At 38.3% G+C, this 14,054-nt stretch overlaps 1 protein-coding gene across 4 annotated transcripts in view; it reads right to left on the reverse strand.

Moving 5' to 3' along the window:
* Positions 1-2,802: 2,802 nt before the first annotated feature.
* SLC39A8 (solute carrier family 39 member 8) overlaps positions 2,803-14,054 on the reverse strand; it is a 91,651-nt gene continuing 80,399 nt past the window's right edge. For 3 of the 4 annotated variants that reach the window (XM_073017516.1, XM_007999402.3, XM_007999403.3), the window contains exon 9: positions 8,962-10,489. In XM_073017516.1, the coding sequence (XP_072873617.1) occupies positions 10,340-10,489 (150 nt within the window). In that variant the 3' untranslated portion in view covers positions 8,962-10,339. Of the gene's footprint in view, positions 7,023-8,961; positions 10,490-14,054 lie in introns of those variants that run through there. The other variant, XM_037990326.2, reaches the window with a different exon arrangement.

Below are 14,054 nucleotides of genomic sequence, written 5' to 3' on the forward strand. Positions count from 1 at the left end.
GGGAGGAGTTGGACATCAGAATTTAGATTGTAAAAAGGAACACTGGGGAGGGCTGACTTGGTTAGTTTGCTTTAATTACTAGTAGCCAAAGGGCAACTCAAAATGGTTTGCACCATTAGGAAAAGTGGTTATTACACATACCAAAAAAAATCCCGGGGAAGAGGGACTCCAGGGAATAGGCTTGTCAATTCAATGGCTAAGGAGGTCCTCCTGGACCATCTTTCCACTTTCTGCTGTGCTTCTTCAGCACATCACCTTCATGCCCATGCTATTTCCTCTCAAGGTAGCTGTATTAGTCTGCTTTATTTATTAGTCTTTATTATTAGTCTGCTAGGACTGCAGTAATAAAGTGCCACAAGTGTGTAGCTTAAATAACAAAAATGTATCATCTCACAGTTGTGGAGGCTGGAAGTTCAAGATTCAGGTATGCACAGAATTGGTTCCTTCTTAGGGCTGCGAGACAGAGTCCATTCCATACTTCTCTCCCAGATTCTGATGGTTTGCTGGCAATTGTTGACATTGTAGATGTATCACCACGATCTCTGCCTTCATCTTTACATGGTGTAGCCGGTATCCAAATTTCTCTTTTTAGTAAGGATACCAGTCACACTAGATTAGGAACCCACTCTACTCTAGTATGAGTTCAACTTAATGAATTACATTTGCAATGGCTCTATTTCCAAATAAGGTCACATTCTGAGATACTGGGGATTAGAACTCAAACATATCTTTTTTCCGGGGTGGGGGACACAATTCAAAACAAAAGAGTAGCAAAATGGCTGCTCCAGGTGTCACACCTACAAACAAAGTCCCTAGAAAGAAGAGGCTGTATCTTCCTTACTCCTTTTGAGAAACTTCACAGCACACACAGCATCATGTCTCAGTGGTCATAACTATGTCATATGCCTACCTCTAACCAATCACTGTTGAAGGCGCTGGTATTGCAGAGATGTGGAGGTGAAATATTCCAGATAATGCAAGTACTATTTTGCCTGACAGACAAAGAGAAGGAACATAGTAAAGTTTTAAGCGTGTGAGTTACCATGTTTCTGTAATCTTTCAGTCCTCTAAGTCGTTAGCTTTTCTCCTTTTTCCTAATCACATCTATTAGCTTTTTCTAGAATACATGTTCATTGAAGAAAATTGGAAAGCATTAAAAACAATGTATTTTGAATAATTCAAAAATCCCACCAATACTTCTTCTAATTACTCTTCTAATTTACTGGTAAGCATGTGTTTATTGAAAAAAATTGAGACAACATTAACATTTTACAAAGAACCAATTTAAAATGATTCATAATCCCATAGAGATATCCCCTACTAATGTACTAGAAAATATTTTTCCCATGTGTATATGTTATGTATACATACATACATATATAACAAAAAGTGTGACTTTAGTGTGCATACCTCTGAGTAGCCTGCCTTTCTTCAGTTAGTATTAATTTGATGGTTTGCATTTCCTTTCTCTCTGTGGTAATGTTATTAATCACAACTATCTGGAACACCTTACCCCCAACACATATTTACACTCTACAGTTCTCTTTTGGTATCATTAATTGCAAAAGAGTTCCAGCTCAAGTTAAGTCACAGGATAAGGCTCCTGGAACCAAGAGGAGAGAAGAGGTCTGATGAGAAACGAATTAGACGTTATTCATTAAACCTAAGTCGAATAGTCAAATGCTCCCTCCTCTCTGAAGTATTTTTCACTGACTCCTCTTCCAACCCAAGGAGAATTCTCCCAGTTGTGCACAATTACTATTGAGTTGACCGTCCATGTTCTCTAACATAACACTCTGATTTGTGGTATTATTGGTTTTCCACATGCCATGATACTCTTGAGAGCAGAGATGAGCTCTGATTTATTTTTATATCTCCAGGCCTAGCATCAGTAGACATTGAATATGTGTTTTATTGAACAAATGAATTCATTCATTCATTCATTCACAGAAGAACAAGCTCAGAATTTTTTTCCTTATTCTCTACCATAGTTCCCTACAATGGTTTATCATAATTTCAAAAAAGAGGCAAAGTTTGAACAGTTAATTTTTAAGTATTATTTGGAAGAAAGTGAAATATAATTATTTCAACACTAACCTAGATATTATGCTTAAATATCAGTGAGGCATGTGCCTCAAAAAGCCAGATGTCTATAAAAATCAAATAACTTGACAACCAGGTGATGGTTGCTAAGAGACTGCATTTTTCTGTGAACACATGATGTATGAAGTGTGGCCTAGATTCATATCCTACATTAAGCATCTTCCTTGGAGTTATCTATAAAGTCTGATTTTGCATGGCTTGTCAAGGTATGTAAGTTATTCCCTCAGTTATCCTGCTCCTGCTCTTAAAAATCATATGGTTCTATACATAGAATATTATTTCCACACCATTATCTGTTCTGAACTCAAGGTTGTTTAGGTTATAGATTGAGGCCCCTTTTGGCTCCAAAACTTTTCAGTGCCATCAAATGTTAGTTACCCTCTCATAGTTATCACTGAGGAACAACCTTCACTTTTGATGTATTAATTGTGCTAAATGAAAAAATGTAAAATATGTACAATGTTTCTATGTCTTCCAAAGTGAAATAAAAATAAATAGAAATTATCCTCGAGTTTTGAAAGATTTTTACTCCCCACTACTGGAACATAATAGAGATTTTACTATACTCTGCCTAGGAAGTTGACTCCCGACATTGATAGTGGAGTTCCAGAAAGTGCTGAGGAACTGTGCTAAATTCAAGAGCTGGGAATTTTGTTTGAAATAAATATCTCAATATTTAACTGCTGTATTAATTAGAAAAATTTTATTGCAAGAAACAGAAACCCAAATCAAATTAGTTAAAGCCAAAAAGGACTTACTAAGATATTAGAATAACTTGGGTAACTTACAAAATTGAAGGAACTAAAGAAAAATAACTGAAAAGTATTAAGGATGTCAGGAACTGGAACCAAGGACAACACAACAACTCTCCATCCAGTCCCCATAGCTTCTACTCTTTTCTCAGCATCCGTCTCATTTTCCCAGGTTTCTCCTTGTGCCAGCAACATGACCACCAGCAGCTCTGGTGTCAAATACAAGAGGCAAGAGCTTTGGTTCTCCACATCCTTAGAAGTTTCTGTGTAAAGATTACAATTGACCCAGACTAGGTGACTTGCCCAGCTTGTGGCTAATGGGTGAGGTTAAGTGCATTGGTTGACAATCTTCAGTAGGGGTTGGGAGAAACCAGTTTCTAAAAGAAAGAGTGAAGCTTTTACATGGAGAAGTGCAGAAGTCAAGGTAGGCAGGAACAATCAACAGAAGTGCATTGCTCCAAACATATCCAAACATAATACCACTTTCACCAGTTTTGTCACCACAAAGTAACAGGACAACCAGCTCCTAACTTACACAATGTCATCTTTATGACTATTCTAAAATGCTTTGAACTTTTTCATCTTAAAACACCAAAGGATTGCTATGACAGTGCAGGTGCTTTATCTCACATGCATCCTTCTACAAAATGCTTAGACATGATTTCTGAGGCTTACTTTTCACAAATTAAAAGATTTTTTTCATGGAGACACAAAAGATACAAAAAGTAGAAAGATCCACATGAAGCACCTTCCTCCACAGTTTCTAAGGCTTCTAAAATCAATGTCTCCCAGTTCATTAACAAGCTCATACATAATTATTAGAGTAACACCATTAAAGTTAGCATATAATGACTCTCAAAGAAAAAACATTGTCTATATATAAGCATCGCTGTGAATGAATGGAACGTCTCAGCAATATGGTCACAAGCAGCCATCCCGGTGTTCTCACTCAGATATTCCACGTAGCACTTCATAGTATGCTTTAAGTGAGGGAATGTGACCTACAGATACATCTACATGAGAAAGATTCCCATAGGGCATAAACAGTTCAATAAACAGTCATAAAAATGTATTCATTCTTCCCCATCAAGAAATCTATGTCTTTATTTAAAAATACGTGATGATTGATGCTTAAGGACGTGTTGTCGGACAGTTGGTTACAGTCTTTTATCTAGTCAAAAGATTCTTATCTGCCAGAAATGTGATAAGTCCACTTATAACTAGTCTCTCAAAATATCCTAGATATTTTTCTCTGTATGCATAGTTATTCATACAAATTAATCTAACCCAATTCCATCTTGTTACCCTAAAACATTTAATGATAATGACTTCTTTCCATCTTTCATCCCCATAAATTTTCTCCTTGCTTTCAGTGAGTAGCAACTTCACTCCCATCTACCTAGTTGTAGTGTATTCTTTCTCCTGCCAAATTCACACAGTCACCTCCTCTTCCAGAATAAGACATTTACTGCTGATCAATCACAGCCACAAGGGAAACAAACAACCGCCATGCTCAAATGAGGATAAGGTGAGGCAGGTCCATTAATTTACAAAGGGACTAGTTAAAAACATTCAACTGGGGTACAGGGAAACCACAAGTGATGCTACATGAATGCAGGGCTGAAGACAGCAGAGCTGTTACTACCCCTAGGCCAAAGGGACAGAGAGATAGCGGGCACCAAAATCAAAGGAGGGGAATCCACAGGCAGATGCTGACCCAGCAACTGTTTTTTAGATGAACTAGGTACAGAAATTGAGAATAAGCATTTATAAACTTCAACAGCAATTCCACAGAATAATTGTGTCTAATAAAAAATGAGGTTTATCTAATAGTAAAAATAGGGTTGGATTTTCTATGTCTTTTTTTTTTTTTCCAAGATAGAGTCTTGTTCTGTTACCCATGCTAAAGTGCAGAGACATGATCTTGGCTCACTGCAACCTCTGCCTCCTGGGTTCAGTTCTTCTGCCTCAGCCTCCTGAGTAGCTGGGATTGCAGGTGACTGCCACCACCCCCAGCGAATTTTTTCCTTTTTTTTTTTTTAAGTAGAGAGGGGGTTTCACTGTGTTGGCCAGGCTGGTCTCAAACTCCTGACCTCGTGATCTGCCCACCTCAGCCTCCCAAAGTTCTGAGATTACAAGCACGAGCCACCACACCTGGCCTATGTCTTCATTTTTAATTGTATATCATTTTTCTAGTAATTTCTTTCAATTCTATCTATTTACAGAAGTGCCAGCTACTGATAAATTGGAAATAAGGAAAACATGCTGGGCCTTCACCACAGATATTTTAAGAAGTTTTCCTCTGGAGCAGGCCTTCTTGAGCAAAACAGGCAGCCCAAGGATACCCAATAGGAGGATGGTCAAGGAAATTGATACTCTATCCTTTCTCTCCTCACTTCCTCCAGTCTCTTGTTGAAGTTCTCCATTTGGCTATACCCATTGAGGTCCATGTGGGTCAGTCTCTGGGGAAGGATACAGAAGAGTAGAGAGTGGATCCCCACGCTGTAAAGTTGAAAAGTCTATATCCCCAACATAGCAAATACACGAAGTCCCATCACCACAGAATGATGTCATTTGTCACAGAGTAATGTCTCCCTGTGCCACTTATCAGCTTACTGCCGCTGAACTCCAGATTCACTCTAAATACATGCTCTGTCATAATGAATAGAATTCCCTTAGCACCCATCCATTACAGTGAGCAGGATATTGAGCTGTCTCAGTAGAGGGCGCTGGAGGGATACTATAAGAGGAAGGGGCTCTCCTGCTGTTTGCATCTGCTGCAAGAGGTCAGCAGTGTGGGTGGGAGGGCTTTGATCATGGTCTTGCCTGGCTGCAGCCATGAGCATGTGGTTCCTTTGCAACTTCTCACCTGCCGACTGGCCTAGTATTAAAAATAGAACCCATTTCACAGGTTTGTTGTAAGTACTAATTTTTAAAGGGCAGATATAATCAGTATATTAACATGCAGTTCTCACAGGAGTAACTAAACAACTTTAATTTTGTTCCTCACTGTCCCTGTAAGTCTTCTTGGGGGAGAAGGACTGGCTAGCCCTTCTCCTACCCCTGGATGAAACTTGGGGTGGCACAATGGCTGTTCTGACACAGGACTTTGGGGGAATATAAAATCCTACAACCACTTGAAGACACATAGTCTCAAGTTAATTATAGAAAGTGTCCAATCCAATGCATCAATCCGTAATTCAATTTGTATTCAAAGGTAAGACTTCTGAGAAGGAATCCTTCTATTTCCTCACTCCCCACTGTTTGCTAATTGGCTTTTGGCCCCTCCAGGGTTAAGCGCTTAGATGAAGGAAAGAAGAGGGGATAAAAACGTTTATACTTGACAGATGCTGTCAAAATGTGGCTTAATGCTGTCTGACAAATGCTTAAGACTAACCATTCTCGTATAGGCACTTTTGGGATTCTTCAGAGGGGCTCCTGCCAAGTGATATAATCTAGTTCTCCAATTGCCCCACATGACTTAGTCCTTGGTTTTCCAGAAGTCCACTCAGTAGTGACCTTCTTCTATTTTCAAGATAGTACCCCTCTTACACAAGATTTTAAGTTATTCCAAACCAGATCTTATACACCACTCGGCTCACACTAGACCAAGGGAATATTCAACTACCCTTTGTCCCAACAAACTCTAGGACTGAAGGTCAAGCTGAGGTAGCAACAACTCTCCTCACTTCACCTGCAAAGGAACTTTGCAGCCCTCCTCTGAGCCTATTTCCTGGAAGTCTGACACCATCCGCAGTGTCTGTGAGGTCTGCTAATGGAGCTTGCCACAAAATACAGACTGAACAAGTTTTATAAACTTCCTCAGCTTTTTGAGAGAAGGAAGTATTTCCTTTTTGAATTCTTCCAAGATTTCCATAACTTTCCATCTTTATTTTTCTTTCCTATGACCCCTAAGCAAACATCCTGCTGGTGACCATAAGCATGGCAATAAATTATCCACGTGTTGCCTCATTGGGGTTTTACTACTAGTTGGTCTATACTGTTGTAGGGATAACATGCACAGTCACTGCAGAAGGAATTAAGCCATTGTATAAACTTTAAAACATGCAAGCCCTACTCATTAAAATTTTTTCTTGGTATTCTTACTGTATATATCCAAAGTAAATGAAGTTGAGATTTGATGTCACCAGTAGCCCATTTAATTATCTACAAGAATCAGATGATCAACTATTCAGATTCGACTTTTCTTGTACTGACTAGCTATAATAACCCACATGGGGCAGGGGGAGAAATAAGTGGCTTTTTACATTTATTTTTGCCAGTATGTGCTAATAGTACTTAGTTTCATAGTTCTGGATATGGCTCCAGTAATCAGAAGAGCTTTAAACAGAAAGATCAAAGTCCATAGAAAAAGAGTTTTGTTTCCGTTTCCTTAGAATTTAGATCATCCTGTGAAAAACATAGGATTTCTTCAAGGTAAATAAATACTACTCGCAAGAGGTTAAGACAGAGAAACTATAAAGACAAGTAGTACAAGTGTGTAAAGAATAATACTGGTTATTAGGCAAAACTGCTCAGACGGACCAGTAGAATTAAAATAGTTAAAAGTGACAAGGGATTGATCTGAAACAAGTCATGAGAATCCCTACAAAAAGCAGTTTCGTAAACTGGCTGCATAAGAACAATCTGGAGTCATAAGTTTCTGAATTAAACTGATACAAGCCTGTCTGTACCTGAGACAGCCGACATCCATTCGGGGCTTCTTTTCAGTAAGAGAATTCTGATTTTATTGCTGGTAGTGTATCCAGCTGAAAGCAATGTTTCTCAGCTCCTCCTGAAGATTGGTATGGCCATGTGATCAATACTGGTAGTTGAACACAAGTGGAGATTGTTGGAGGCTCCTTAAAGAGGGATGAAGAGCTGGGTGTGAACTTTTTGCCTTTCTACCCATTACTCCTTCTGGCTATGTAGAATTTAGACCTTAAGGCTGAATCTCTAGCAACCATCTTAGAGCATGAAGCAATCTTGAAGGTGGGAGTCACAAGCTAAAGATGGCAGAGCTGACAGATCAAAGGAGCCTGGGTTCCCAACCACCATGGAACTGCCATGCCAGTCCTGCACTGCTCCTTCCACACTTTTATAAGAAGGAAAGTAAACCTAACATAGATAATCCCCTGTTATCATACACCATTGAATCCTAAACACAGTGCTACTGGCATTTTCTTAGCATTACCAGATTGCCAACAGATGATTTTCATATTCAGGCACGTATAACTACCTTCACAATGCTACCCGGCTGTCGGTGATTACAGCATACCATTTGGGGAAATGCATGTCTTAGAATTAATGAAACAAGTATTTGAAGTCTTCAGTTTATCCAGCTGCCTTAGCTTGCCTGAAATCTTACTCATTAACTCACTGATTCTGGGACCATCCAGAATTGGAAATTCCCAATATGGAAGAGAAATGGCCATGAGAGAATACCTTGTGCATACCTGGCACAGAAAGGAAGCTCAAGGGAAAGCAATCCAACACAGACATTGCCACCCACAGTTGTATGGAAGGCAAAGTATCAGTGAGAAAGAAGCTGTAGTAACATCAGTGTTGGAGAATCTTATTTATTATAGGGTTAAGAACCTCTTTACTGTAATGGACCTTAAATGAACACAGAAGTCTGGTCTCCAAAGTGAGACCTAAAGGAAGATGATGCCAACCAGAGTATGGAGGACAGACTGGCAGTTAATGTTCCCCTGGCACAGGCCATCAGTAATCAGCTGTTGATACACCTATGTTAACTGTCTGGTAAACTCGTGGTGCTGTTTTGGCTCTTCTCAACTAGTTCACCTTTTAAAACTTTAAGCACCTCATTAAATAAACCCTTTTAGATGTGGTAAATCAGAAACAGTCTACTAGGTAGGGCCCTACTAAGCAATGAGAAATCATCATACCGCTATTCAGGGACTGTTAAAATAGTGGACTCTCGGGTTGGCCATGCTAAGCAACTGGTATAGAAATAAGCCATGGCAGGGTTAGATTTGCAGTTTGAGCACATCACTGACTTCCTATTTATATCTTTCCCCCATAATACCAGATACATGGTAGTCACTCAACAGGACCCATATTAAATAACAAATGACACAATGCATGGTTTCAAAAGGTGTTTACTATTTGGTCAAACAATTTTTAATTGGAGTTCATAAAGTGAAATATATACTAAAATATATATTAAATATTCACCAAATCTGCATTGCTGCTACGTGAAAACATTTTTTGGTCTGTTGGAAAATGTAATTCCTGAGATCATTGTTGGGCTTTGTCCATCATTTTCCTCACCATTAAATCATCTTTCCTTAAGTGACTTGGGAGTGTGAATCTAAGATGTTCAATTTTAGACCAATTTTCTCTATCTTCTAAATGAGTAAACAGGCTCTATCTTTTATAAAAGGTAGAAAAATAACCATGGTGTGCTAATTTTTTTCAAGGTATACCACTATATGGAAAAGTGTAGGCTGAACACAAAAGAAGTCTTTTCTGAACGGCTCTCGATCACACATAAGGAACATATGTTTTCCAGTTAATCAGTCCTTGATGTACAGCAGTCCAGCTGTTGTTTTGCATTTATTAAAATATTCTCTGCTAAATAATTATGTTCATCTTTAAAAGTAAATTGCATAAAATTACATCCAATTTCTTTCTCTAAACCAACATATTCTTCACCTTCACAAAGCAAACACATGGTGCACTGAAACTGAGGTGTTACCAGCTTTACATACTGTTCTGCCATTTGTGAGGGGTGCAACCACAACATAAGTCAGAAAAAAAGCTATCCAGCTTTTCGTGAATCTTGTGAAGTTTACACTTAGCGATAAGTCTCTAAGCCTGAACTTAGCAGGGCTAGCAAAACTTTATTAATTTCCTAACTCCTATTATTTTAGAACGGTTTTCAAAATAATCCTGTAAGTTCCTAATTGAAATACAAAACAGAACAAAAAGCTGTGAGAAATCTTCTTTTCTTTGGCTCTTTAAAGACTTGGAATCATTTATATTAGTGTTGCATACATTTTACCTTCTACATTTTGATGTACTTGCTCTTGAAAGCACTAGAACAAATTAATTGAAATAAAACCTCTCTGAAACCACTTGAACCTTTGATCCTACCATAGAGTTTTAAAGGCTTTCAAGAGGTAACTTGTATTTTCCCGAGTCTGAGTGTCTACATGATTATAGAATGCATGTCTCTTGCTTCATGGTGATATCCAGTATGCATGAAATACTGAAAAATAGGTATTTCCCAAAGATTCCTATATACCAGGCATCTCCGACTGACACTGAAAACCTTCTGAAGCATTTTTAACAACAAATAATGGACTATTTCACAGACTGACACCAATAATTAGTTTTCTTGACCTACAGTTGAAAGCAAAATTATCTTTTTAACTAAATAGGATCAGCTTCAAAATCCCTTTTGGAGATGTTTTTATCTATTAAATGCCTTTATTAACAACACCATCTTCCATTTTCTATTACTCCAATTCGATTTCTCCTGCATACAAGGTAATGAGCAGAATGGCTGTGAATCCAGTTAACATTCCAGCATTCTGAATCATGAAGAAGGTGAAATCGGTTTTTCTTCCAGTTACCTTTTCTCTCAGCATATCATTCATCTCTGGAAACTAGAAGACAGATACATTGTTAGATAATTGTTGCCATCTTGTGGCAAACCACAAAACAGTCACTTAGAGGCATACCTCGGAGATAGTGTGGGACGGTTCCAGACCAGTGTGATAAAGCAAACATCTCAATAAAGTAAGTTACATGAATTCTCGGGTTTCCCAGTGCATACAATAGATGTATTTGCATTATACTGTAGACTATTAAGTGTGCAATAGCATAATATCTAAAAAGGCAATGTATATACCAGAATTTTAAAAAATACCTTATTGCTAAAAAATGCTACCAATCATTTGAGCTTTCGGTAAGTTGTAATCTTTTTTCCTGGTGGAGTCTCGACTCCATCTTGATGGCTGCTGACTGATTAGAGTAGTGGTTGCTGAAGATGGGACTGGCTGTGAAAATGTCTTAAAATAAGGCAACAATGACATTTGCAACATCAATTTATTATTTCTTTCATGAAAGATTTCTCTGTAGTGTGCAATGCTGTTTGACTGCATTTTACCCACAGTAGAACTTATTTCCAAATTGGAGGCAATCTTCTCAAACTCTGTCACTGTTTTATAAACTCTGTTCGTAGAATATTCTAAATCCTTTGATGTCATTTCAGCAATGTTCACCAGGAATAGATTCTGTCTCAAGAAATCACTGTTTGTTCCTCCATAAGAAGCAACCCCTCATTCATTCTAGTTTAATCATGAGATTGCAGCAATTCAGTCCCATCTTCAGTCTCCACTTCTCATTCTAGTTATCTTGCCATTTCCACTACCTCTGCAGTTGCTTCCTTCCCTGAACACCTCAAAGTCATCCATGAGTGTTGAAATCAGCTTCTTTCCAATTTCTGTTAATGTGGATATTTTGACTCCTCCCACAAATCACAAATGTTCTTAATATCATCTAGAATGATGAGTCCTTTCTAGAAAGTTTTCAACTTACTTTGTCCAGATTCATCAGAGGAATCACTATCTACAGCAACTATAGACTTACAGATTATTCTGAAAAAATACGATTTGTAGGCCCAAACTACTCCATGGACTGATCCATGGACTGCGGAATAGATGCTGTGTTAGCAAGCACAACAACAACATTCATCTCCTTGTACATCTCCGTAAGAGCTCTTAGGTGACTTGATGCACTGTCCATGAGCAGTAATGTTTTGAAAGGAATTTATTTTATTTTTCTGAGCAGTAGCTCCTAACAGTGGGTTTAAAATATTTACTAAACCATGCTGTAAATAGATGTGTTATCATCCAGGCTGTGTTGTTCCATTTCTAGAGCACAGAGTAGATTCAGCATCATTCCTAAGGCCCCTAGGATTTGGGGAGTGGTCAATGATCATTGGCCTCAACTTAAAGTTACCAGCTGCATTAGTCCCTAGTAAGACAGTCAGCCTGTCCTTTGAAGATTTGAAACCAGTCATTGACTTCTTCTCTCTAGTGTGGAAAGTCCTGGATGGCATGTTCTTCTAACAGAAGGCTGCTTCAGCTACACTGAAAATCTATTAGTTTAGAGTAGCAACCTTCGTCAGTGATCTTAGATCTTCTGGATAACTTTCTGCAGCTTCCCGTCAGCACTTGCGGCTTCACCTGGCACTTTTATGTCACAGAGATGGCTTCTTTCTTAAACCTAACGAACACACCTCTGCTAACGTCCAGTTTTTCTTCCGCAGTTTCTTTACTTCTGTAAGCCATCATAGAACTGAAGAGAATTATTCCTTGCTCTGAAATAGGCTGTTGCTTATGGGAACGTTGTAGCTGTTTTGATCTTCTATCCATACCATTTAAATTTTATTCATGTCAGCAATAGGCTGTTTTGCTTTCTTATGATTTGTGTGTTCGCTGGAGTAGCATTTTTAATTTCCTTCATCAATCCTTTCTTCACAGTCACAACCGGGCTATTTGGCACACAAAGTCTAGCTTTTGGCCTGCCTTGGGTTTCAACATGCCCTCCTCACTAAGCTTAATCATTTTGGCCTGTGATTTAATATGATAGATGTGCAGCTGTTCCTTTCACTTGAACACTTAGAGGCCACTGTAGGATTATTAATTGGTGTAATTTCAACATTGTTGTGTGTCAGGGAATAGGGAGGCCCAAGGAGAGGGAGATGGGAGAATGGCTGATTAGGGAGCAGGCAGAACACACACAACATTGGTCAATTAAGTTCACCATTCTATACGAATGTGGTTCATGGCACCCTAAAACATAATAGTAACATCATAGATCATTGATCACAAATCGCTAAAACAGATATCATAATAATAATGAAAAGGTTTGAAATATTTCAAAAATTAACAAAATGTGACAGAGACAGGAAATAAGCACATGCTATTCGAAAAATAGCACTGACAGACTCGCTTGAGGCAGGGTTGCCCACAGCTTTCAATGTGCAAGAAAGCAATGTGCAATAAAACAAGGTGCTCCTGTAATAGAATGCTGGGAGGGGCGATATGATGTCATTTACTTTGGATGTTCAAAGGTTTTAGAACAGATAGCTTAATAGGAGTATCTAGTTCTTTCAGGCATCACCAAGAGTAAAAGTACTGAAGCAGTATTTTTCCCCAACTGAATCAATCAGTGGGATGGAATTTACCTCATTTTATGTTCTCTTTCTCCTTTTCCATTACCCGTTCTCTATGCTTCACCTATCCCATTCTTTCACGACCTCAAGTTTACCCAGCAAAATCTTCACACCTACCATCACCTCTACCAGAACTTGTATTTCTCTAATTTTTCAGTGGACTAAATCCACATTTTACCTTATATCTTGCTAAAACACTTCTGCTAGCCAATCCTAGTTTATTCTAGATTCCTTTATTATCATCTCTCATCATATATTCTACTTTCTTATTTCATAGCATTTTTTATTATTTGTAATTATTTAGTCATCTGTGTGATTTCTTGTTGTTGTTGTTTAATTTCAGGATCCCCTCTTTCTAGAGGAAAAGCCCCACGAATGGAAAAGCTCCTTGAACTGTGCCTATTTTGCTCACTCCAGGATGAGTATTATTTCTTAGTATTATTTCTTTAAACTGAGCAACTCTAATAAGATTCTGTTCTTATATCAGAAAGTAAAATGACTATAAGACAGTATGAGACATTAATTTGTGAAAAAAGTTATAAATGTAGCATTGGTTCTAAGAGATGAAATCCTTGCTCTTCTGAGGGTCTGCAGAGAACAATGAACAGAGCTAGACAAATATAATTTGGAGGTAAGAATGCAGATGAAAAAAATTAAATTATTAAATTATGTATGTAATACATCCAGTTCCAAATACAAAAGAAATAGTCTTTGATTTTCATACACTACCATATTATCATTTACTAGAAAGATGTCCATGATTTATTTGAAAATGCACAGTATATTCTCTCTCTCTCACACACATGCACACTCTTTTTTTTTTTTTTTTGAGATGGAGTCTTGTTCTGTTGTCAGGCTGGAGTACAGTGTCACCATCTCGGTTCACAGCAACCTCTACCTCCCGGGTTCAAGCGATTCTCCTGCCTCAGACTCCCAAGTAGCTGGCACTACAGGCACATGCCACCACGCCCAGCTAACTTTTGTAGTTT

Source organism: Chlorocebus sabaeus, chromosome 7 (assembly GCF_047675955.1).
Source record: "Chlorocebus sabaeus isolate Y175 chromosome 7, mChlSab1.0.hap1, whole genome shotgun sequence".
NCBI classification, from domain to species: domain Eukaryota; kingdom Metazoa; phylum Chordata; class Mammalia; order Primates; family Cercopithecidae; genus Chlorocebus; species Chlorocebus sabaeus.